The 22,175-nt window shown below is 47.5% G+C and overlaps 1 protein-coding gene across 1 annotated transcript in view; it reads right to left on the reverse strand.

Moving 5' to 3' along the window:
* The window catches only part of SPRED2 (sprouty related EVH1 domain containing 2), a 59,389-nt gene extending 43,724 nt beyond the window's left edge, over positions 1-15,665 (reverse strand). The window contains exon 1 of the mRNA XM_053972412.1: positions 15,486-15,665. Within this exon, the coding sequence (XP_053828387.1) occupies positions 15,486-15,532 (47 nt within the window). The 5' untranslated portion in view covers positions 15,533-15,665. The remainder of the gene's footprint in view (positions 1-15,485) is intronic.
* Positions 15,666-22,175: the final 6,510 nt, after the last annotated feature.

Below are 22,175 nucleotides of genomic sequence, written 5' to 3' on the forward strand. Positions count from 1 at the left end.
ATATAAAATATTAAGCAGTTGCTATTTGTCTGACACACACTACACCAAGCCACATGCCTTCTGCTTTTCTTTTAAGAAGAACAGTGGCTGCCTGTAACAGTATGGTCATCAGTGGGTACCCACCTTTTGCCAATTCACATTTCCTTTCCACATGATTACTTACATTCAAATGCTGCTGAACTGCTGCAAATTCAATAGGCCAGTTTTTACCTTTGCTACCTTCTGGGTTTGTGTGCTCATGTACCAGGGTTTTATGGGACCAAATGTCCTACACCACCTTGTAGCTCCTCCTGTTAAGTACTGGTATTGGTAATTAAACAACTCACATCGGTTACAAGCAGAAATTGGAATAATAATGATAACAATAACAGAGGGAACCCATAAGCATCAGCTTCTAGGAAATCACTATCAGAAACAATGCTGAAGTTCATGCTCTCTGGCTAATTAAGTACTTGAGGTGGAGGCAAGGAGCTGCACCCATATTCAGTGCTTACCAAGGCTTCCTGTGCTTTCCACCCCAATGTATCACCTAGAAAAGTCATTTCAGCTCTGAGATGACTCCCAGATATCCTGACTTCACCCCTTCTTTGCTCCAGATGAAGGAATGAGCTACCAAAAAACCCTGTGCAATGCCTCCTCCACAAAAGTACCAAACTTTGACTCCTGCCATTGAGACAGATCATCAGCAGAGAGCCAACTAGCACAACACAATGGTGTTTTGCTCCGTTGTCTGCCAATACCCAAGAGATACTTTCAGAAGTCATGGACTGGCTCTTCCAGTCCTTTTCTTCAAAGCATATAAAAACAGTATGAACTAACACCAAAGCACAATAAAATGGTGGGTGCCTCATCCAGCTTCTGAGCTCTAGCAGCTCTGGTGACAGGACACAGTGTCCAGGACAGTTGTAAGTCAGATGATGAAAAAAGCACTGGACTTTTGTTCTGGGACATTTCATGGCTTCTTCACTTTGCACAGTCCTGTCTGCATGGGCCATTTTTGCCTCATCCATTAATCAATCAATGTTTGAGGTCCATCAGTACTTGGCATGCCATTGACACGAGAAATAAAATCACAACAACAACAAAAACAATGATAAAACTCAAGCAGCTTCAAAAATCTTCACGGCACCTACAGACTCCGGACTGTCCTACCAACCAAGGTAGCAATGGGAAGGCTGAGCTCTGGTGCCAGGGACCCCAGATACCCATCATGCCTATAATGACCAGCTGTTGCCAGTATGGAGGATGGTACAGGCACTATTTCAAAAATGCCACTCCTGGATAGCGCCTGGGACTTCCTCTGCCAAGCATGTGGCATTGCAAGCTCCAGGAGGCTCCTCACTTGCTTTCCTGAAATGCTGCTGTGGAATGGGCACAGAGGGCTTTGATGAGCCCAGAGGTGCTCACACTGTCTCCAAACAGCTGGTTTTATTAACTTTAACCTGCACCCACGGGCCGCTGAAGGTGCTACATCCCATTTAGATTTGCAGGGATAAAATTAAGCTTTTCCTTTGATAGGGAGTGATTTTTGTGCAGTGCCAAAGTGCTTGTTCAGGCAAGCTTTCTATTCACCTGGGGCAATCATACTCTTCAAGCTTAATTAGATCATATCCCTAGCTAAAAAAACTTGATAGTTAATTGAAACTTCATGCCAACCTATGGTCTGCTCTGCATGTCTCTCATGCCTCATGTAATAGAAGTCCAAGGGTGGGAGAGCAGCGTGGGGTGGGGAGAAGGTTTAATTTTAGCCAAAAGGAAGAACAGAGTCAGCACACCGCCTAGCTAAAGAAACAGACAAAAAAAAAAAAAAAACAAAAACAAAAAAACAAATCCACTCTGCCACAACCCTGCTCCATGATGTGAACTGACTAGTACATGCAAATGACCCATAAAGCAGAGGAGTGCTGAATGTCAAAAAGTGTTCACAAAACTGGACAAACCATGGACAACACAAGCCAAGAGTGCTGTGCTAATACAACATGGGGGGACAGCCTGCAAAAGCCTTGCAGATGCCAACAAGGCACTCTTGACAAAACTAAGGCTTATTCTGCAGAGAGGAAGTTATCACAAGTATCTTTTTTAAGCACAAAAGAGGTTAGTATATTTAACATTTTAATTAGCTCATGAATGACAAAACCACAGTGCTGCAAAAGAAGTTCCTGTATTTAAAGTGTTTCAAAATGAAATTAATATATGGGGACTGGATTTTAGCCTTTTAGGTATTCCTTTCCCCCATATTTAAGGTCTAGTTTTCAGAATAAGTTACATATAAGATAGCAAGAACATATACCAAGCTGTAAACAAGCACAAACCTTTCAACTCTTCTTTATTCAGTTACCTGAAGAAACTAATTCATGTTCTCTGTAACGCAGCACCTTCCTACAAGCCACTCTTCACCCTCCCTCCAGTCATATGTTTCTTCCTGGGATTCAAAGATTTCCCTTTGGTGTCAAGGGAGTTTATAAATACCCTTTATGAATTATACAGCAAGAGATACCTGAAACAGGTGCTCAGCCAAGGACAATCCCACTGAAGCCATCCAAGGAAAGCCCTCCTTGGTTTTATGCCATCTCACTGACCTAGGGAGGTCTAAAGACAGCTCTGGCAATTTACAGGTAGGACTGCCCTGGACGTTATATAACACGTCTTTGAGAAAAAGATTATAAACTTCCTAAGTTTTCTGCTGTCCAGAATTTGAAGCAAAACATCAAATCAGCAAAACACCCCAAAGGGGTTACTTCTTTCAACAGTCAACACTTATCAAGTGTCTTGAAACGCATGACATAACAGGAAAATTTACCTATGGATTAGAAAAAAAACAAATTCAGCAAGCTGTTTTGCATTTTTTGTCCTTGCTATGCGAGACCTTGAGGAGAGGCTCAGGCGCCAGACAGTTCTGTCCTAACCCAACACCAGCTCTGTCAGACACAGCACGGTTTCCCTTCCCTGTTTGCTTTGCACCGTGGACTTCCACGCCTCACGTCCCTGCTCCGCAACCACCGCCATCCGTCATGCTCCAGCTGCCTCTCCCTGGCTATTTACTCAGGGCTGGGTACGGCCAGGAATTCCTCCGTGTAACAAAATGTACAAATGTGCTTTTATGTGGGGCATTTCCATGCTGCAGAGTGCTCTCAAGGAGTTTCCCCCCATTCTGTCCCGAGGAGCTGGCTTTACGCAGATGCTCAGGGAGCAGCAGAAGTTTCTCATCGACAAAAGTCACACATGGAATTAGAAGAAAGGGGCTCAACATGTCTTCCATCCACCTAAGGAAAGGAGAGCTTAAAAGAGTGCAGAATCCAGAGCATAAGACAGGATAAGGCTTAACAGGTAAGGCAACAGCCAGGTGCTCTGTATCTGGTAAGGAATGTACCCCTCAATGATAAGCCAAGGAAGAGTCACCGTCTAACACTGGAAGACACCATCTGCAGACACAAAGAAGATTCACTTTTGGTCTAAGAAAAATAGCCACCATCTCCTTGTGCCCTCTCTAGCAAAGGGTGACCCAACTGGCCCAAATTCACATGATGGCAGTTAATAAAACCATAAGCTGAAATTAATCACTTAAAAAAAATTTGTATTTTTTCTGCTGACCCATCACCAATTAAGATAAATTTCTCTGCTATTCTGTTCTTGCCTCCTCTCCCCACTGCTCTCATCATATACAGGGATGTTTACTTCAATATCCACTGTAAAATACATCTAGTGCTAACCACACTCAGAAGTAACATCAGTAGCTACCTACAAAGTATTTTTTAATGCATGCTAAGATTTGGAGAGTCCCTTTCATATAGAGATGAGAGAGGATGTGAAGGATCTGCCTTTGATGTTCGGTTCTCAACTGAAGGAGAATCGATGTTGACTATTTCAAGAGACAACCTCCTCCAAATGGCAGGCATGCTCTCTGCAACCAGCAGCAGCAGCTTTCAGCTAGCTCACTGGAGCCCATTACTGAGCTCTTTACAGCATTATTCACAACAAAGAGCTTATGTTATATGTTGTGTCTAACTGTTCCATAGACAACTGGTCGGAGACAACAGATCCAGATGCCTCTTGCAAAGCAGTTGGGTTTTCCAGCCCTGGCTTACAGAGCAGGGGTTTCTTTACACTGGATAAAGGCAGCAGCTGGCTGTTTAAACACCCACACCATGAGCAGGTATAGCCAGGGCTCACTACTTGTGACCCAAGGTGAAGGATGATCTGAAGAATGTCCAACCAGAGGTGCTCATTTTCAATCCCACCTCTTCCATTCATATCCCAAGCACTGAAATTAGAGTAATTTTTCCCTTCTTAAAATATGTAGAAGCAAGCACTACTTGCAGCTGACTATGTTCAGGAGGGTACCAGACTCATGTAGAACCACAAAACCTGGTAAATGATCTTGTGAGAAATTATTTCTCCCATTCCTGCAGCAGAGAGCAAGCAAAAGAGGGAAACAGTCTAATAATATTTAATTACTTTTTCTTTTTCTTTATGTGAAATTTGTACAAAAGGTATGCCTTTTAAAATCTCAACACTTAAGTGCTGGAAAAAAGGATGTATATTTTCTCCTCTCTATCACCTTACCCCAAAACAACACAGAAATCTTAGTTACATTCACAATCCAAAGAGGACGGATTAGCAGAATCACTCTGTGATTTCATTGCTTCAGTCACTGCAGCACGTGGAGTGCATTTGGCCAACAGAGGCAAACCCAAAAGCAGCAAAGCACTCCCCTGCTCACAGCTATTCCCCTTTGGTTTTGTTCAAGTCAGCACTGAGAAAGCAAATTAAGCTTCCAACTCTCAGCTCCTATAATGGCACGAGATACCCAGCGCTGACTCCAGAAGTTTATATATTTTCTCTTTAAAACATGAATGGGAAAGTGTACACAAACACCCTTCTTTCCCCATCCCTTCCTTCCCCTAAGAAGGGCTGTTTATTTTTTTATTTGACCTTATGAAAGGTTGGGGAAGCTATTCCACCAATACTCTGATAAAGGTTGCCCACGCTTCCTTAGTGATATAGCCAAGGGAAGGAGGAAAAAAACCAACACCACCCAAACACCTCCACCAGCAACAAAGCTGCTAGATGGATTATTTAATGACTTTTGGATAGAACACCAAATTTTATCAACTAATTGATCCAGTCTACAGCTCACCCAGAGCTTTCCTGCACCAGAAAATAGAGAGTACACAGATGTAACAAGCACTAAGCACCGCAGAACTTAAGAGTTCCATAGCCAAACCAAGATAAAACTACCTCATATGGGGGCCTTTTGTATTCCAATTTATGGATCTTCTGGACCACCATTTCTAAAATAGTCCATGTGGCTGCTAACTCTAGAGAAGAATAATTTTTGCTCACAGGGATTTGGAAGGAAGAGGGGGCTTTTCTGCATGCATGGAAATTTATTTCAGGACTCTTGCTTAAAGGCACACACGCAGAACCAAACCAAATGAATGGCTGGTGGCAGATTTTGTTAAGTTGTAATTTTTTTCATTCACAAGCTGTGATTTTAAAGGGCTCCTCAGCTGTTCTCTGGGGGAGGATCAGCACAGCTGAGGTCACTGGCACACCAACCACTATCTGCACATCCAAAAACTGGGAGACCCTGGCTAGATCCTGGCCTCTGGGCACACAATTATTCCTAGGATACAGTAAAAAGCCTGGGAGAGAAGCAAAATTTTTAATGTGCAAGCACAGGAGAGAAGTTGGGTAAAAACATCACAGAAAGGGAGGCACACATACTTTAAAATCATCCAGCCCAGAATCATGCAAGATGGCCACAACAATCCCAGGATCAATAAACTCTTTTGGAGTTCAATCCAAGGCATCAAAATAAGCCTATTTCTGGCTCCCCTTTATCTACTGTCTGCTAAGCATTTCTACACATACCACATTGCTATAATCATAACTTTTGAGGTGGGGGAAGATCATCTTCCCCATGTACAAGTCAAACAGTTAAAATCCCTCCCCTTCCTCCTGACTCTGCCCATCTGCACAACTCTGTGTTTGTAAGGATATTAACCAAAAACGGTCACTTATCCAGAGAGACTGACCTGGGAAGGTTTAGGACTTCTGGGTAAAGGTGAGGGAGACACAGACTTTAGTAACTGATAAAAGCACAAACAAACCTGATAAAGAGCTAAAAAAAGAAGAAAGGTTGATATTTATCATATAACTTGTTTTAGGAACTACTGTAAAAAGGCACATCACTGAGCTGATAAGATCTTCCAAATCAGTGGAGTTTATGTACACATAGGCACAAGGGGAAAAGGTTTATTTGGACTTTAAGGTTCTTCCTGTAGGATGTAGTGTTTATAAAGGGTATTTCTAGAACTTCCTGACTGCATTTGTGAGATCGTGCTCTCTGTGTGCTTCCAGTTCCCTCCAGCCTGCCCCTCTCCTATCAATACCCCTTTAATTTTTTTCCATTTTATTTATTGTTTTTAACCAATCTGGTTAACTCTGCATTTCACTTGCTTCAAATAACAAGCAGAGGCTCATCTCCAGCACTGTTTAGTAATTTTCCAGCCATTCAATACACTCATGAAGTATTACTATAACAAAATGCCAAATACTTGCACAGAAAAGAAAGAAGGAAAATTTTCCCTTAAGCAGCTCTAATGGCTTAATTGTACTGCAGCCTTTTATTCTTGCTTTTAAACACAGAAAACAAGCTCTGCACTCTCTTTTTCTTCTACTTCAACTAAACACCAAGTGCCTTTTTAAAAACACAAGGTCATTCAAGCAATACAAGTATCAGAATTACTATTTTATAAAACTCTGTACCATTTCCTAACCCTTTTTATCTTTACAGCCACCAAACTGCAGACAGACAGTAACAACATGTAAAGCAATGATGGGCTGCAACCAGCTTAACACCTCCCATGCCAAGTTTCAGTCAAGGATGAATTACGTTGGCAGCATTATAAATCTCCAGTGATAAAGTTTTTGCTGCAATTTCACCAGTATTTAAAATAAAAAAGCCCACCACTGAAGTATCAGTGGCTTTTCCATAATTTATAAACACACTTTAAATACATGAAGGATAACAAGCTCCTGAAATGCAGAGATTTACACTGAGGTCTAACAGAGGTGTCTGTACCCTGGCCCTCCATTGCCACCAAGGCAAGCAGGGCTTTTAATACAACTTCAAAAATGAAAATAAAAACTTTAAAAATAAATCAGCACTAAGGAATCAGACACCTTGGTTTTTAGGAAATGTGATCATGTAAGGCGGCTGCATTGTCAAAATTGTGGAGAAAACTGGAGAAGGCAGGTTTAGGTCTGGCCCCCACCTTCAGCAACTCTCTCCCATGCAGTTCTTTCACAGCCAACCTGCCAGCAGAAGAGGGTGAATTTCTCAGCTCATCAACATCATCAAGACCCGCTGCATGGGGTACCTAAGGCAAAATTAGGCATTCATCACCCCACTGAACCACTGGACTTCTGACCTCAAACCCTCACCCCCACAGTACAGACGAATGATGGAGAGGTACAAAAATCCAAGTGTCACAGCAATCACACAAACAAATAAAGCAAAAGTAAGTAATTGAACAAAAACTAAGCTACACATCCATAAATCTCCGAGCATGCTTTAAATCAACCCAGGTAATACTTTCAGATCTCTACATAATTTTTAAGAACGAGACAGTTTGTAAATAATTGCAACCCCAGAGCCAGATCCCCACAGCAGCACTGACTGTAGTCGCCAGTTCTGCTGACGCCTTCCAGCAGCTCTTTTATGGCATCCCTTGGATCACTGGAAAACAAAAGAAATACCTCTCCAGTATTAGAACCTGGATACTTCTCCCCTTCAGAGCCCTCAAGGTTTTACAAAGATGGATGTGGTGACGAGCAGCCCAGAACGCTGATCGCTACCAAGGCATGAGCCCAGCTATTCACCCGCCCCCCGCCTCCTTCTGTCCCAACTGGAGGCAAAGCACACGCTTCCCTCTGTGCTGCAACTTGAAGCATTAGCTAGCAACCCTCTCTCAGCTCCAGGGCATACCTTTCCACTTGTAAAACCAGGTGAACAGCCAGCATGCCTTCCAAGCACTTGGAAGCCCAGGTGGGAGTGTTTGGACATGTCAGCAAAGAAATGCAACGAGTGGAGGTAAGCTAAGCTCTCTGCTTTTAGTCAGGGGGGTGAACTTGATGGGTGTCTTTTTGGGCAGCATCCCCCTCAAAAGAGGGACTTGCTCAAGGTGCCATGGGTTAGGAGTCATTAGAGCTCCAGAAAAAGAAGTGCTGCCCACATTTCAAGGGAGAAAACCAGACAGAAAGAAGAGAGACCCTTCTTTCACCTCATGTATGTCCCCCAGAAAAATGCTTTCCACCACTAGTATGGGAATTAATAAATAAAAAACATAAATGGTCTAGAGACTCAAACAAAAGAGGTAAATTACACAGGTGTGCTGTAGATCAGATACTAATTGGTTCTAGAGGCATCAACTAATCCTAAACATGGACTTAATTCCTGTAAAACCACATCATTTAAGAAATTTCTTTCTGCAGGTGAGGGGAGGACCAGCAAGGAACTGGTAGGCCAACTGTGGTGCTGCAACAGGCTCCAGCGTTTAGGGAAGAAGCTTTGTGATTTCCCAGTGTTTTGAAACTGACTGCTGTACGAATGCCTTCAGTGTATTTCAAGTATTGCAATGGAAACTAATCTTGCTCTCAGCTACTCAAACAGGCAAGCGATGTTCTACATTTTAATGTACAGGAGGGAAGCAGCCACTTCCAGCTAGCAAGAAAAGAAGTAATGGGACTATCCAAACAGGATGTATGTATAATGCAGTTAAAAAAACCAACAACCTAAGTGTTTCCAGACCTCCTTGGGACTTGAGTGCATGTGCAGAACATGCTCCTGTCCTTGCACGGCAGCGCAGGTCCCTACAAGCTGGAAGATGTGTTTCCCATACGCAGGATTAAAAGACGCTATCAGGTTTTACAGCACATCTCCCAGCGCCAGTCTGGCAAAGAGCAGCAGCAGAGGTGGAACAGTGACCACCTATTAAAAAGGAGGGGGAAGGGGTTACTCTCAACAAGAGACAAACACTTTTGTTCCTAAGGAGAGATGTACACAGGTAACGAGTCCTGATGTTACTTCTGAAAGCCTGTTTATCCTTTGATTAGTTCACTGAAGACACTAATTCTGGCTTGCATTTTTACTCATTTCTGTAGGACCTGGGACAAAAAGCTCTAGCTAGCAATGAACAAGCTTCATCACCACGGCAGTCTCCAGGTCATGGAATGCTTTTCTCCTTGCCAGACACTGCTGTCAAAGTCTGTACTTTGGGCAACTCTGCAATCCCACTTTTGGAAACACCACAGATGGGGAAATCAACTTCTGTTGTTAAGAAAGTCCCATAAACCCTCCTCCCCATGCCTGCCAGTAAGAAGCCTCCTTCCTAGCTGGAATAGCCATCAGCAGTACTCAGCTGATAGACTCAGGATCTCCCCTCTGATTACTCGTAGGAGTTAGGAACAAAGTGTAGGGGCAGGGGATGGGGACACAACGAATCCCCAAAACATAGTCCTTGAAGTGCAAGTTGCAAGCCAAGAAAGTCAAAGAATTAAGTTATTCGAAGACTGTAAGAACAAGCAGGCTAGAGACAAAAACAGTACTTTGGGTTAAAACTCACTTTAGACCTACTGCAACAGGTAGAACCTGCTGGCAGAAAGGCCTCCAACAGCCTTGAAAGCAGGTTTTGTAATAGTGCTTTTGATAAAACACCTTACTTTAAGGTGAAGCATCTGCTTCTACTGCATGGGGCAGACAGTGTTTTACTCCACTGGGTGCATGTTACAAGGTGCATGTTTCTCCTGATGTGAGGAGAAAATACTGCCATGAGGGTTTGCCTGCAGCGTGAGTCGTAGAAGTCCTGCTTCCAGACAAGCGTGACACATGAAGGAATAGAAATAAAATCGGCAAGAAGCAAAACAATACCCTCGAGAGAGCAGAGAAAAGGAAATGGAGACAGAAAATGAGATGGAGTGCAGACATCCTCCTGGACTTTGAGATGATGTCTACCTGCCCACACAACACTTGTCTGACATCAAGCTGAAGCAGAAAAAAGAGGTTTGGGAGCATTTGCGGGTACCAAAACTGATGGTGATAAACGTCCCAGAACGGCTGTGCTGGTGGGCAGAAGTGCAGCAGTATTGCACTGCTTTGCTGCTCTTGCTGCATCAGCTGGGCTTGCCCCTCATCCCAGCTCCATGGCCTCCACTCATCCAGCAGATGGTTTTCCCTGCCTTGCAAGGAACCAAATCCTGAGAAACCACATGGGCAAAGCCAGCCTTTGCTCCCAAGAGCTGGTGCAAAACCCAAGGTGAGGGTCAGATGCAGAGAGAAGGTGCCCAGCACAGCCCAGCTGCATTTCTCTGCAGCTTGAGAGGGTCAGGTTTACAGCACTGAGCAAGCACCAGAAAAATAAATGATTAAAGGAAATTTGACAAGGAAAGGGGGTGGACGTGGGTAGAGAAACGGGAAGGAAGGAAAACTCAGAAGATCTTGGCAGAAAACCAATAGGTAAGAAAAGAAACAAAAAAAAAAAAAAAGAAAAAGAAAAAAAGGAATCATTAGAAACCATCAGCTGAGTTTACTCATGGTCAAAGTGGAAAGAAATGGCCAGTGCAAGCAAGATGCTGGGAGATGCTGCCCTGCTCTGCTTGCTGCCAGGCTTGGAGCAGACCTCTCTTTCCAGTGCTGGGATTTATGTGACAACAGCTTCTTGCTTGCTTTTGGTAGTCTACAGAAATGGGGACCTGCTGCAGTTCCTATCTCCTGTCAATCAACTCCACAGTCTATCTGAGCCTTTTTTAGTCAACTGACCTTTTCTATTTTACTTCTTTCTTAAATTCTACACTGCTTTAGAAGCCTAAGTCCTACAAAAATCAAATGCTCCACTTAGCAAACAGGGCATATATCAAAAACACAGTCTCCAGAGCTGTACTTTTAGTTTCACTGATCTCTGTGCCCTCTCCACCCCTGCACAGCTCTTGCAAGAAAGATCACCTTGTGCTGTTAAAAAGGGGGAAAAAAAGAGAAAAACAAAAAAAGCCACACTTTTCAATGAATTTGTTGTAGGGAGCAGTTCCTATGTCCATTCTGCTGCAGGGAAGGAAATTGAATTTATTGATTCCTCAAGTATGCCAGAGCGTGTAAGAAAGAAAAATGAGTGACTGAAACCCGTAGTTAAGTTGTGTCTCATTTCTGAGCTCCTATTTTCCAGCCTGGTCCCGAAGAAGGAGGACATCTCCCTGCAATTTGGTGGCCGACAGGAAACAATTTTGTGGTTTAAATCCAGCTCACAGCAAACCAAGCCCATGTTAAGAGCGAGCCTTGCCACACAACACACTTTTGTTTGCAGCCTCAGGATTTAATTAAACAGGTAGATAAAACCTACCTTTTAACCCACGCTCCAGGGTGTGCCTCAGTGAGATAAAAAAACAGGCTGCAAAAACAGGTCAAAGATGATTCCATGCAGCATCTGCACCACACTCAAACACTGTCCCGCCGTACTCCTCAAGGAGGGGAGCTGCACCAAAAAAAATCTCACTTTCTGGTTTGGTTCCTCCTTTTCTGTGCTGCATCTGGGTTATCCATGGGCTGCACGGGGCGACAGCAGGGTCTAATGTCCTGAGAAATTAAAAATCCACCTCCCTTCCTCTTGTGGCAACCCTCTTCCCTTCCAGCTGTCTGACCCAACACCCTCTCCATACATCTTCCACCTACAACTTCTTTTCAAGGCATTTCCAAAGCAGAAGTAGAAAGAGTAGAAAGGGCAAATCCCTTCATTCTTTCCCCCCTCTTCTTCATCTGACAGATCTATTATTCCCTTATAAACAACAACTTCTCCCAGAGACCGAACAAAGCAGCTACTTACATGTCATATTTTAAACAGGCATGTTTTCAGGCCAAGAAATAAACAGTTATATTTTGGCAACCCTTCATTTCCTGTCCTATTTGCGAGCGATAATGTCATAACACACAGTGTGTCCCATGCCTTCCTCCCTGGCTGAAACTTGCAGCAAAATAATTTAGCTGAATGAGCTGCTTTTAATACCTATAGAAAAATCATCAGAATGGGGCAAATATTGAATGAAAATGAAGGGGGGTGGGGTGGAAATAATATTTTTCAGCACAAAGGGCAAACTGCAATACTGATGGATTCAGTATTCAGAGCAAACATCGCTGGTGTCCGCTCAGATGTGGGGGGAAACGAGACTTTGGGATGGTCAAAAGAACCAGCAAGAGCAAGTTAAGTCTAATTTCCTTTCCTTAGACTGGAAAAACACATCGGAGTGATCTCACACCACATTTTGCTGTCCCAGACACCACCACAGCAGCCCTACACATATGCCACTTAACCCAGCTCGTTCAAAACCTCAGGGGGACCGGTCCCACTCGCAAACACTTGGCTTGGAGGAGCGCTCCCGGCTCACTGGAGTAAACCAGGCGTGCGCTGCAGAGACGGGGACACTCCCGGGACACTGCCCGGCCAGGGCATCGCGGCTCCATCCCGAGCAGCGCAAGGCTGCGCACCAACACTTCCTCGTTCTCTGACCTTTTCCATTTAATTACTTCCTGTGACTTTCTTGGAACCATGCATCGGAACGAGCAGGCGGCAGCCTCCGGGCATAACCGAATCACTGTGAGGGCTCAGCTCCATTCTCCTCCTCACAGGCTGAAAAGCCACGGGCAGCCCATCCAGGATGCTTTCGGAGTAGGGTCGCCCGCATCTTCTGGGTGCGGCGCTGCCCGAAGTCCCCCCAGCGCTCAGGTCCAGCCCCGCAGCCTCTGATTTATGACCTGGCATCCCCGATCTGCCCCCACCCTGCAACGTGCGAGGCAGCACGGGCTGAGTGAGGGGCGAGCAGGGAAGCAGAAGTAAAGGCTGAGATGCAGGAAGAGGCGCTCGCTTGGCAATGACAAACTGACCTCTAAGTATCGATCCGAAATGGTGCAGTTCTGAAGGGACCGATGAGTTTCCAGCATCCTAAACCCTGTTTGTTTCCCTTCTCGCTTTTATAAATTGACTCAAAACTCTAAGTGTAATTGAGCTGTTCTCAAGAAACTACTAAAAAAAAAAAAAAGGAAAAAAAAAGTTGTTATTTACTTGAAGAGGGTTATTTTAAAAGGCATCCTGACAGTGGTCCTTTTTTTTTTGTAATCTGGCTGTTAACATTTGCTCACAGTGCACTCAGTGAAACAAGAATAGCTATGCAAATTAAAGCCAGATATCTAGGGCAAATAGCGTGCTATACTACCATTGTTCTGACAGCTTGAGAAAACTTATCAGGAGAGCCTGTCCTTATTTCTTTTAACACCATATATATTGGAGAAAAAAAAAAATCAAATCACTTCACCCACCACTGAAATGAAAAAACAACCCATGAGTCACCGACTTCAGCAACGCTATCAATCAATGCAAGGCTGGAAGTGAGGAGCTTACAGAGGAAACCATGGCTTACCTAAAACACCTCGTCGTGCCCTACAAAGCCAAGGCCTGCACTAAGCTCTGACAGCCCAACTACAGCCTCCAGGAGAGCCACTTGGGATGTGCACTGAGGTAAGGACCACGAGGCATCACTGACCCTGAAAGTCAACACATCCAAAGCCCAACAAAAAAAGCTTTCAGTGGCCCGGGAATGGGTTGGGTACCCTGCGGTCAGCAGCACTCCCAACCTCCAAGGGACCAAAGCACACAGTGCTGCTGGCTTGACAGGTGACCCCAGGAGAGGTGGCATAACCCAAGAGCTTCCACGCACATGAAAAGCATTAGCTGAAGCCTCTGTCAGCATGGCAGTGCAGCAGCACATGGAAGAATTCACTCCCAAAACAAACTGCAGCCTACAGTTAGGGGAAAAAAAAATCCCCCACCTAACCATCAGAGCCAAGTGCTCAGTGTTTTACACCAACACTCACCTCTGCACTGGGCCCTGCAGGAAAACACATTTGGAGCAGTATCTTGCCTCAAGATGAAGGCTGGTGAGCGCCAGATTTTTGTCCAATGATTTGGGTTAGGTTTGGCCCCGCGTTCTCAAACCCAGAGACAGGGACCCACTTCTCTTCCTCTTGTCCAATTTACAAAGTTTAAAAAAAAACCCAAACAAACCAAATGAAGAACCAGGTTTTTATTGGAAATGAGTTGGCCAGGTTTTTCCAGCCTGTTAGGTCATAGCAATCTGCATGCAACTACTTCTTTTTTGGGTTTTTTTTTTGGTTTGTTTTTTTTTTTTGCTTGTTTTGGTTTTTCTTTCTTTTGTTGTTGTTGCAAGAACCTTACCAACTTCAAAATAACCACGATTTTAGAAGCTACATATAAACACGTATTTATAGTCTCTTCATTAAGAGCTGCCAAAATAACAATTCCTCTCAACACACACGTTGGGGGCAGAAGCCATTTCCTTCGCCACTCGTATTTCTCCAGTAAATCACCCTAAAATAAGTTTACCATGATGAAGGTGCAAGCGCGGCACATGCCACCGATTATGATTTTTTCGGACCTCAATACCGAGCCAGAAAATTGCACAATTTTGACGCTGCTCTATAAGCCCTGCAAGGAGTCGTTTTAAAGCACGGTACATCCTATGGCGCTTGGCACCAGCCCAGTCCTGCACGCCAGTGAGTCATTCCTCTTGACTGTCAAAACCCCGAAGGAGATAGCCAGGAACAGCCCTTGGGCCAGCACGGCGTGGAAGAGCCCTTCCTGCCATTCCTCTGCAGTAGCTTTAGGTTTTATTTTGGGGAAGAAAGCATTAAAAAAAAAAAAAAAAGGGAAAAGGGCACCGTCGGGCATTTTGAAAGGCTCGGTGCGGCCTCTCGGGGGGTTTATTAGCGGGGAGGCGGCGGCAGGGCTGCGGAGCGGGGGTGGGCGGCGGGGGGTGACGGTGAATGGGGAGGCCGCCGGTGACCGGGTTTATGAATGCGGCGTCATGTGACGGCGGCGGCGGCCGCCCTCCTATTCACAAAACGGCGGCGGCCGGGGCGGGGATCCGCGACGTCGTGTGTCCCCCCCCCTCCCCAGCTCCGCTTCCCGACCCCCCCAGGCCCGGGGCTGCGCGGCGGGGGCGCGCACCGCTCCCCCCTCCCTTCCCCGCCGCTTCCGCCTCCGACCGCCCCCGCCGGGCGCCCCGAGCCCCTCGGCCGGGGCGGGGAGCGGCGGCGGCGCGGGGCTGCGCCCCCTCCCTGCGGTGCCCCGGGGCCCCGCACCCCGGCGGGGCCGCGCCGCCCTCCCGGGGGTTTTTATGAATGAAAGGGCCGTATGCAAATGAGCGCGGCCCGGGGGGAGCGCGAAATGGCGGATGCGCGGGCGGGCGGCGCGCACACGAACGCGCGTGTCCGCGTCCCTCTGTCCGCCCGCGGCCGGTCCGTCTGTCCCTACGTGCACGGGGTACGGGGGTGAGCGACCCGCACCGGCTCCCGCCGGGGCAACAAAGACTGCCCCCTGCTCCGTGCCCCCCACCCGCCCGCCGCCCCCGGCCCCGCTCACTCGTCAGGGTAGGCTTCCTCGGTCATCTTCTCCCCGTCTAGGCTCATCCCTCGCCGCGGGCGGCCGGGCTGCGCCTCCGCATCTTCCCGAGCTTCACATGGCGAGGGAGGCCGCGCCGCGGCGGGCCGGGGCTGGCGGCCGCGCCGGGCCCGACGGCGCGGGAGCGCGGGCGGCGGCGGGAGGGGGGGAGAAGGGGGGACTACGGCCGCGCTCGTCGCCGGGCGGCGGCGGCCGGGGGCGGAGGAGGAGGAGGAGAGGCGGCGGTCAGCGCGCCGCGGGGGCGCGGCGGGGCGCGGCGGCGGCGGCGGCGGCGCGGGGTCCGGGCCCGGGGGAGCGGCGCAGCGCCCGGGGGCAGGCGGCGGCGCCGGGCCAGCCCCATGGCCGCGATCACGCCATGGCGGGGCGCCGCGGGGGGCGGCGGAGCGGGCGGGGAGGGAAGGAGCGGGGAGCCCCGGCAGGAAGCGGCGGCGCTGCCGCGGCCGCCGGGAGCGGGCAGGGCAGCGCCGGACCCGGGCGGGAGGAGGGAGGGAGCCGCAGCGGCGGCGGCGGGGAAGGAGGAGACGCGGCCGGCAGTGGCGCCGCCCCGGCCCGGCCCCCCGAGCCCCCGCGGCGCAGCGCAGCGCCCGGGGTGCGGTCCCGCCGCGTTCGCCTCCGCCCGCTGGCGCCGCCCCCCGCGCCGCAGCCCCCGCGCCCCGCCCGGCGCTGCTCTCGGCCGGGCCGGAGCGACGGGGCCCGCCCGGCTGCGGCTTGTGCCGTACGGCCCGGCCCGGCCCGGCCCGGCTCGCCGGGTTCAGCCTCACCCGGCCCCGCTCAGCCCTGCGCAGCCGGACCCAGCAAGACCTAGCTCAGCCCTGCCAGACCGCGCTTAAAAATCACAGAATCGATTAGGTTGGAAAAGTCCTCTGATATCGTCGAGTCCAACCTATGACCGAGCACCGGGTCAGTCAGACCGTGCCACGTCCCGTCTTCCCTTAAACACCTCTGGGGGCAGTGACTCCACCACCTCCCCAGGCAGACCATTCCAACGTCTAATGACCCTTTCTGTGAAGAAATTCCTCCTAATGTCTAACCTGAAACTCTCCTGGTGCACCATAAGAGTGTGTCTTCTTATCCTGTCACTGGTTGACCTGGAGAAGAGGCCAACCCCAACCTTGCCAGATGTTCCTTTCAGGTAGTTGTAGAGAGTGATAAGGTCACCCCTGAGCCTCCTTTTCTCAGGCACTCCTCATAAGACTTGTGCTCCAGACCCTTCATCAACTTTGTTGCCCTTCTCTGGACATCTTGGCTCACCTCAGCCTGACTTCTCCCAGCCTGGCTGGGTTCAGCCCAGCCTGGCTCAGCTTGGTTTGGTTTGGCCCAGGGCAGCCTGGCTCGGTGCAACTCCTCATCGTGGCTGATGAGCTCCATAGGAAGCGTTTCCATACCGTTATGCCGTGTGCCCAGTGAGTGGTCTGGCAGCTGGTCAGTAGAAGAAGCCCAGGGAGCTAATGTCACCCCCACAGCAGCATGTCCCGAGGCTCAGGTGCTGTTTTCTTACCACCCTTTTGTTCTTCCCACCCCACCTTGCCCTCTACGAGAGCTCAAATCGCTCCTTAGAGCCACATTCAGAATTGCTCTGCGGTCCATGCTGGTAACATCGTACAGCTTTTCTCATAGGTCAGTTCAAATGTTTTTATATCTGCAATGAACAGTGCCATAACTGTAAACACTCTGCCAACTTGTTTTGTGTTCATAGCTACACCATGACATCTGCCCTCAGGACTTGCTTGGTCCACAGAGGAGGGGGAACAGGAGCTGACTGTCAAAAAGATAGTTTGGCCCATGAAGTTCAGTAACTAGCTGTGAGTTTTGGTTTTGCTTCCCCCATCAGGTCCTCTGTGATCGGGCAATCCTGGGAGAAGAAATGTGTCTGTACCACCTAAGCACATCACCTTGGCCTCCGGCTTTTGCAGGCCCCTCCACTGCAGCATCCTTATCCCACTGCAGGTAGGGAGATGTGCCACGTCTGCTCTCACTGGATTGGGATATTCAGTCTCGATATGGCTGCAGTTCCTAAGGGAGTCACATACTGATTTAACTTTCAAGTCCAGTCTATGGGATTTAGTCTTGAAGGGGCCTTCAGATTTTGGCGTGGAAATTGTGTTTCTGCTCCGCTGGGTTTCAGTTTCTAAGTGCTGTAAATTTTCTTTTCAGGAACAGAAGTGGAAACTCGGAGAGAAATCTGTGGACTGCTAGTAATGAGATGGAAGCAGGAGCTGATGAAAGCTTTGAGGTCTTCTCCTCAGGGAGAAGTGGCATGTCCTTCAGAGGTGGTACCAGAATCTGCAGCTTTGTGGCACAATATTACAGAAATGTTCCTGTCACTGCTAGAGGTTTGGCCATAACACCAGATAATGTGTGAGAGTGCAAGCCTGCTGCCCTCCCTTTGGCAGATTGTGGATGCTCTTTTGGGTGGCAATGCTGCCTTTTCCCCCCACCCCCTTCCCACCCATTCCTTTGCAAAGCACGGTTTGTCACCCCCTTGGCTGTGCTAATGCATCCCCTGCTGAGGAGTGACACTGCTGGATCTGCTAAATGGTCCCAGCTAATAATACTCCCCAATACCTCTTTCTTTTGGAAAGTTATTCAAGGATCCATCTTGCAGAATGGCATGATGAACATCTTGGCAAATCTGAGCTGGCAGCTAAAGGAAGTGTCAGGGCAGGAGTAAGCAGTTGGGGGCAAGGAAATGGCAGGAACGTCCTCAGCTGCTGTACAATAAAAGACCAGATGTAATGATTTGACACAGTTCCACCCATCCTATGTCTTTTTTTTCCCCCAAATGATGCTGAGATTGCACAGACCTCTAACATCCTCAAAATTTTTCATGCCAAAAATTTCTGTGATCAGCGGGAACACTGATGTGCCTGAAGTGGGGAGCATGGCATTTAGCAGTTGGTTACTACAGAAGCAGAATATGGGGAGAGTTATAGCCCTGTGAAAAACCCAGGGCACAATCATGTAATTAAAAAGCCATTATAATGGTTATACCTCTGAGGTGGACTGGGTATTAATCACTGTCTGATTAATACTTGAGAGCTTTCTGTGTGATCTGGATGTATTTTTATGTGCTTATGTTGTGTGCGCGCGTATTTACCCCGACTGTGAGAAGCAAATGCGTCTGAGGCTTGGAAGCTGAAGTTTTACTTGATCTGGCTTCTTGAGTAATTTCCTGTGAATTTGCAAGATCTCTTATTTGATCTTTGCTTTCACTGTCCTGCCAATTTGCAAGCTGCTAAGCAATTTATTCTCTTAATGATTTCTCTCACTCACTGCACAACCCTCTTACTATTACTTTCACCGAGGTATTGAATTTTATTTTTCTAATATTCAGGTTACTGTGCCGGTTCTTGTAAGCAGCGTGTTGGAGCTGACTGACTTTTCTGAATGAAAAGGCTCTCTCTCAGAGGTGTGATTTCTGTTTGTGCGTTGCATTGTTTGTACACAGAGCTTCTGCTCAGACACAGAATAGCGCTTCCCTGTGATGGGATCGTTAAGGTACCTAGAATTAATTAGCCTTTGGTGGCAGAACTTCAAGGCAGCAGCTCCTGCATACTAATGGTTTGCCTGCTATGACTGTCCTGTGTTTTATATTCAAAAGAAACATTTATTTTGCAGAGTAATACTTCAGCTGTTGCAGAGAACCTTGTTGCTGCTTGGATTGGAATAAACTTCCCTGAGTGCTGTTACACCTTTAGCTAGCACTTACTTAGGATGAGAACCACTGGAATTTGAAGTGTCAGAGTTTAGGATGGCATTTACTGCAGGCTTGCAACGTAGCCTCCTGCCTTCACTTACTTGTAGAACCTTTCAGCCTTTGAGCTGAAATCCTCCACACTGTTGATTTAGGAACCTAAATATGAATGTTGGTACCCTGTTGACTGTGCTGAACTCAGTGATTTTTCCACTGACTCACTTGGTGACTTTGAATGAGTGAGGAGTGGAAGTCAGCAGTCCTGAATCATGCCATCCTCCAGACAATTACCCCCCTCCCCAATAATTCTTTCGAGCAGCAATCATATTTTAAAAGCAATTATTACATCTCTATTTCTCCCCATCATAATTCCTCAGAATTTAAGAGCTACAGAAACAATCTGCAACATTTGAAGTCAGAGTGAATTTTTCAGGGCTGACACTTTTTGGGAGGTCACAGAGTTTGGAAATACAGAGGTTTTTTTCAGCAGGAGTGGGATTTTAGCATGTGGTTTGGAGAATTGTCGGGATCCTTTTGGGCACCTGCTAGGGGAAGAGGATGTGGAGAGCTCTTTGCAGTCTTCCCAGGATGTCCTTTTGGAGGCTGGTAAGACCAGAGCAGGCAAGCAGAAAGGACCCTTGCTGCCAGATGAGCTGACTATACCACTTCTCCATTTTTTGGTTTTTATAAACCTGCATTTTACTAGCACAGAAAGTGGCAGCATTGAGGCGATCCCTGCGCCGTTGCCTGTATGGATTTTCTGGACACCATGGGATCAACTTGGGCAACAGCAGCAAATGTGCTGAGGGCTGGGAAGGCATTGACCAGTGCACACAGTCAGGCCTGAGTCATGCCTATGGGACAAATCTGGTGTCATTTGTAGCTGTGTTCCTCAAACCTCGTGCTCTCCTTCATCCTCTCCCAAAATAAAAGCAAAGTTTATTGAAATGGGGAGATGGTGAGGAAGAGCAGTGTTTTCAAAACTCTTGCTTTCCTACTGGGCACTCTGTTGCCCTCTTAATATTCAGCAGTAAGTGATTTATAGCCCCCCTGACATGGTGGTTTGGTGTTTCCTTTGTGTGCATAACTTCCTTTTGATATAAGGAGATGATAACAAACCTAAATTGTAGTCTCACAAGCACATGACACATTGTGGTGCAGATAGCAGGGAAATGCTCTAATCTTGAGTTCAACACTTCAGCCTTCCCACCCCCAAATTCCACCCTGGTGAGAGGGTGGCATTAGCAGGTTTAGTGAGACAGCAGTGTTGGTGGGGGTGATTCTTTCACACATAGTGGTGCAGGATGAAGGTTTTGGGAGTGCCACTAGAGTCAAGTCCCTGGCATGGACTCAACAAGAGATGGGTGCACAGCCGCTTCTTGAACTTTTTTGCATACCTTTTTGTGCTGAATGCTTGGAAAGAAAAACTGCTACAAAACCTTCACTTTCTGCTGCCTGTTCTGCAGCAGTGCTTTTCTCCTGTGTGTTCCCCACTCAGCATGCCCTGGCCCATCAAATTGAAAAATAACTGTGCAGGAACTTTGCAAGTGTCACTGCAATCTCAGGATTAGTCCTAAAGCCAGGCTACTTTTGGCAGGAGGGAAGGGCTGCTCTTCTCTCGAGATGCCTTTCCACCCTTGAGAGGTTTCTGCATTTTTGATACAGCTGTTTCCAGGGCCTCATGAGAACTGAACAAACAGATGCCAAATAATCTGGTTTTATTTCAGGGAGCAGAAAAGTGGATTGATCTCGGAAAAACACTGGAGTTGTGCACACCTTTCCCCCCCCCTACTTGGAGTTATTTGAATTAGGTTTGAACCTTTAAGTGTATTTCAGAAAGCTGCCTTCTGATAGCCAAACTTCACCTGGGTGTTCCTCCCTTTCTCTCACAGCTATTGTGAGACCATCCCCCCTGAACACCCACGTCCCCTTTATTGCAAAGCTCTTTGATCAGCCTCATCAGGTGACATGATGAACAGTTGACTGACTACTTTGGCAAAACCAGTTTTTGTGGCTTGACCTCCTTTTTGCACCCGGTGTCTTGCTGTGAGTGCAGGGTCCTGTTCAGTGTCTGAGTAGTTATAATTGCAGGTTTACCCAGTCTAGACCTGGTTGTGGGAGAAACCCCCACACAGGTATCAATCAGGAAAGGCTTCTGGAGTTAAATTAAGCATTTGAAATATGGAAATGCTGACATGGCTGGCTCAGATGTTTGATGCTGTATGGTACACAGCGGGAATGAGTTGTATGTACCCTGCCTGTATCCTCATTTGCTCAGCCCTTGGCTTCAGGGCTGCTCAGTGACACTGACCCACTCAGTCCTTTGCAGATGCTTGGCCATATTTAATTTCAAAGGGTGCCAGTCCACCCTCTTCTCCAGGCAGATATTTTCCCTTGTGTCAACATCCTCATAACAACTCCAGCTAGGCAAATATAGCACATGGCTTATGAGTGTCCTGGAAGGACTCAGAGGTGGAGAGTTAGAGCTAAAGAAGGCTCATGGTTAACCCCAAGCACCACTGAATAGCTTTGGGATAAGTCGCAGCACATGATGAGGAAGCTGGGAGGAGAGTAATGGTCCTGCAGAGAACACCTCCTTAGACAGCCACCCTCCAAGATGTTCCCAAGGATTCCCATGGAATATAATCCTGTGCTCCTTTTATGTTCTGGTAATCACACACATGTTATGCTTCCCTGCCCAGTTCTAAGGAGAAAAGTGATTAGTCACTCCACAAAAAAAAAAAAAACAAAACCTTTGGGGACTGTACATATTCTCCAGTATGGATGCCAGCTGCATCCAGAAGGGAATGAAGACTCTCAGCTCTGCTCTGTGTGTGGTTGTTAACAGAAACTGCTATTTGCAGGTACTGGATGCAAGGCCTTCCAGGTGCCCACTGCAGCTGCATCCCCAGCAGTGTTTGCTGCCAGGATTGACAAAGCCCAGAAATGCAAGCCCA

Source organism: Vidua macroura, chromosome 3 (assembly GCF_024509145.1).
Source record: "Vidua macroura isolate BioBank_ID:100142 chromosome 3, ASM2450914v1, whole genome shotgun sequence".
Taxonomy (NCBI): domain Eukaryota; kingdom Metazoa; phylum Chordata; class Aves; order Passeriformes; family Viduidae; genus Vidua; species Vidua macroura.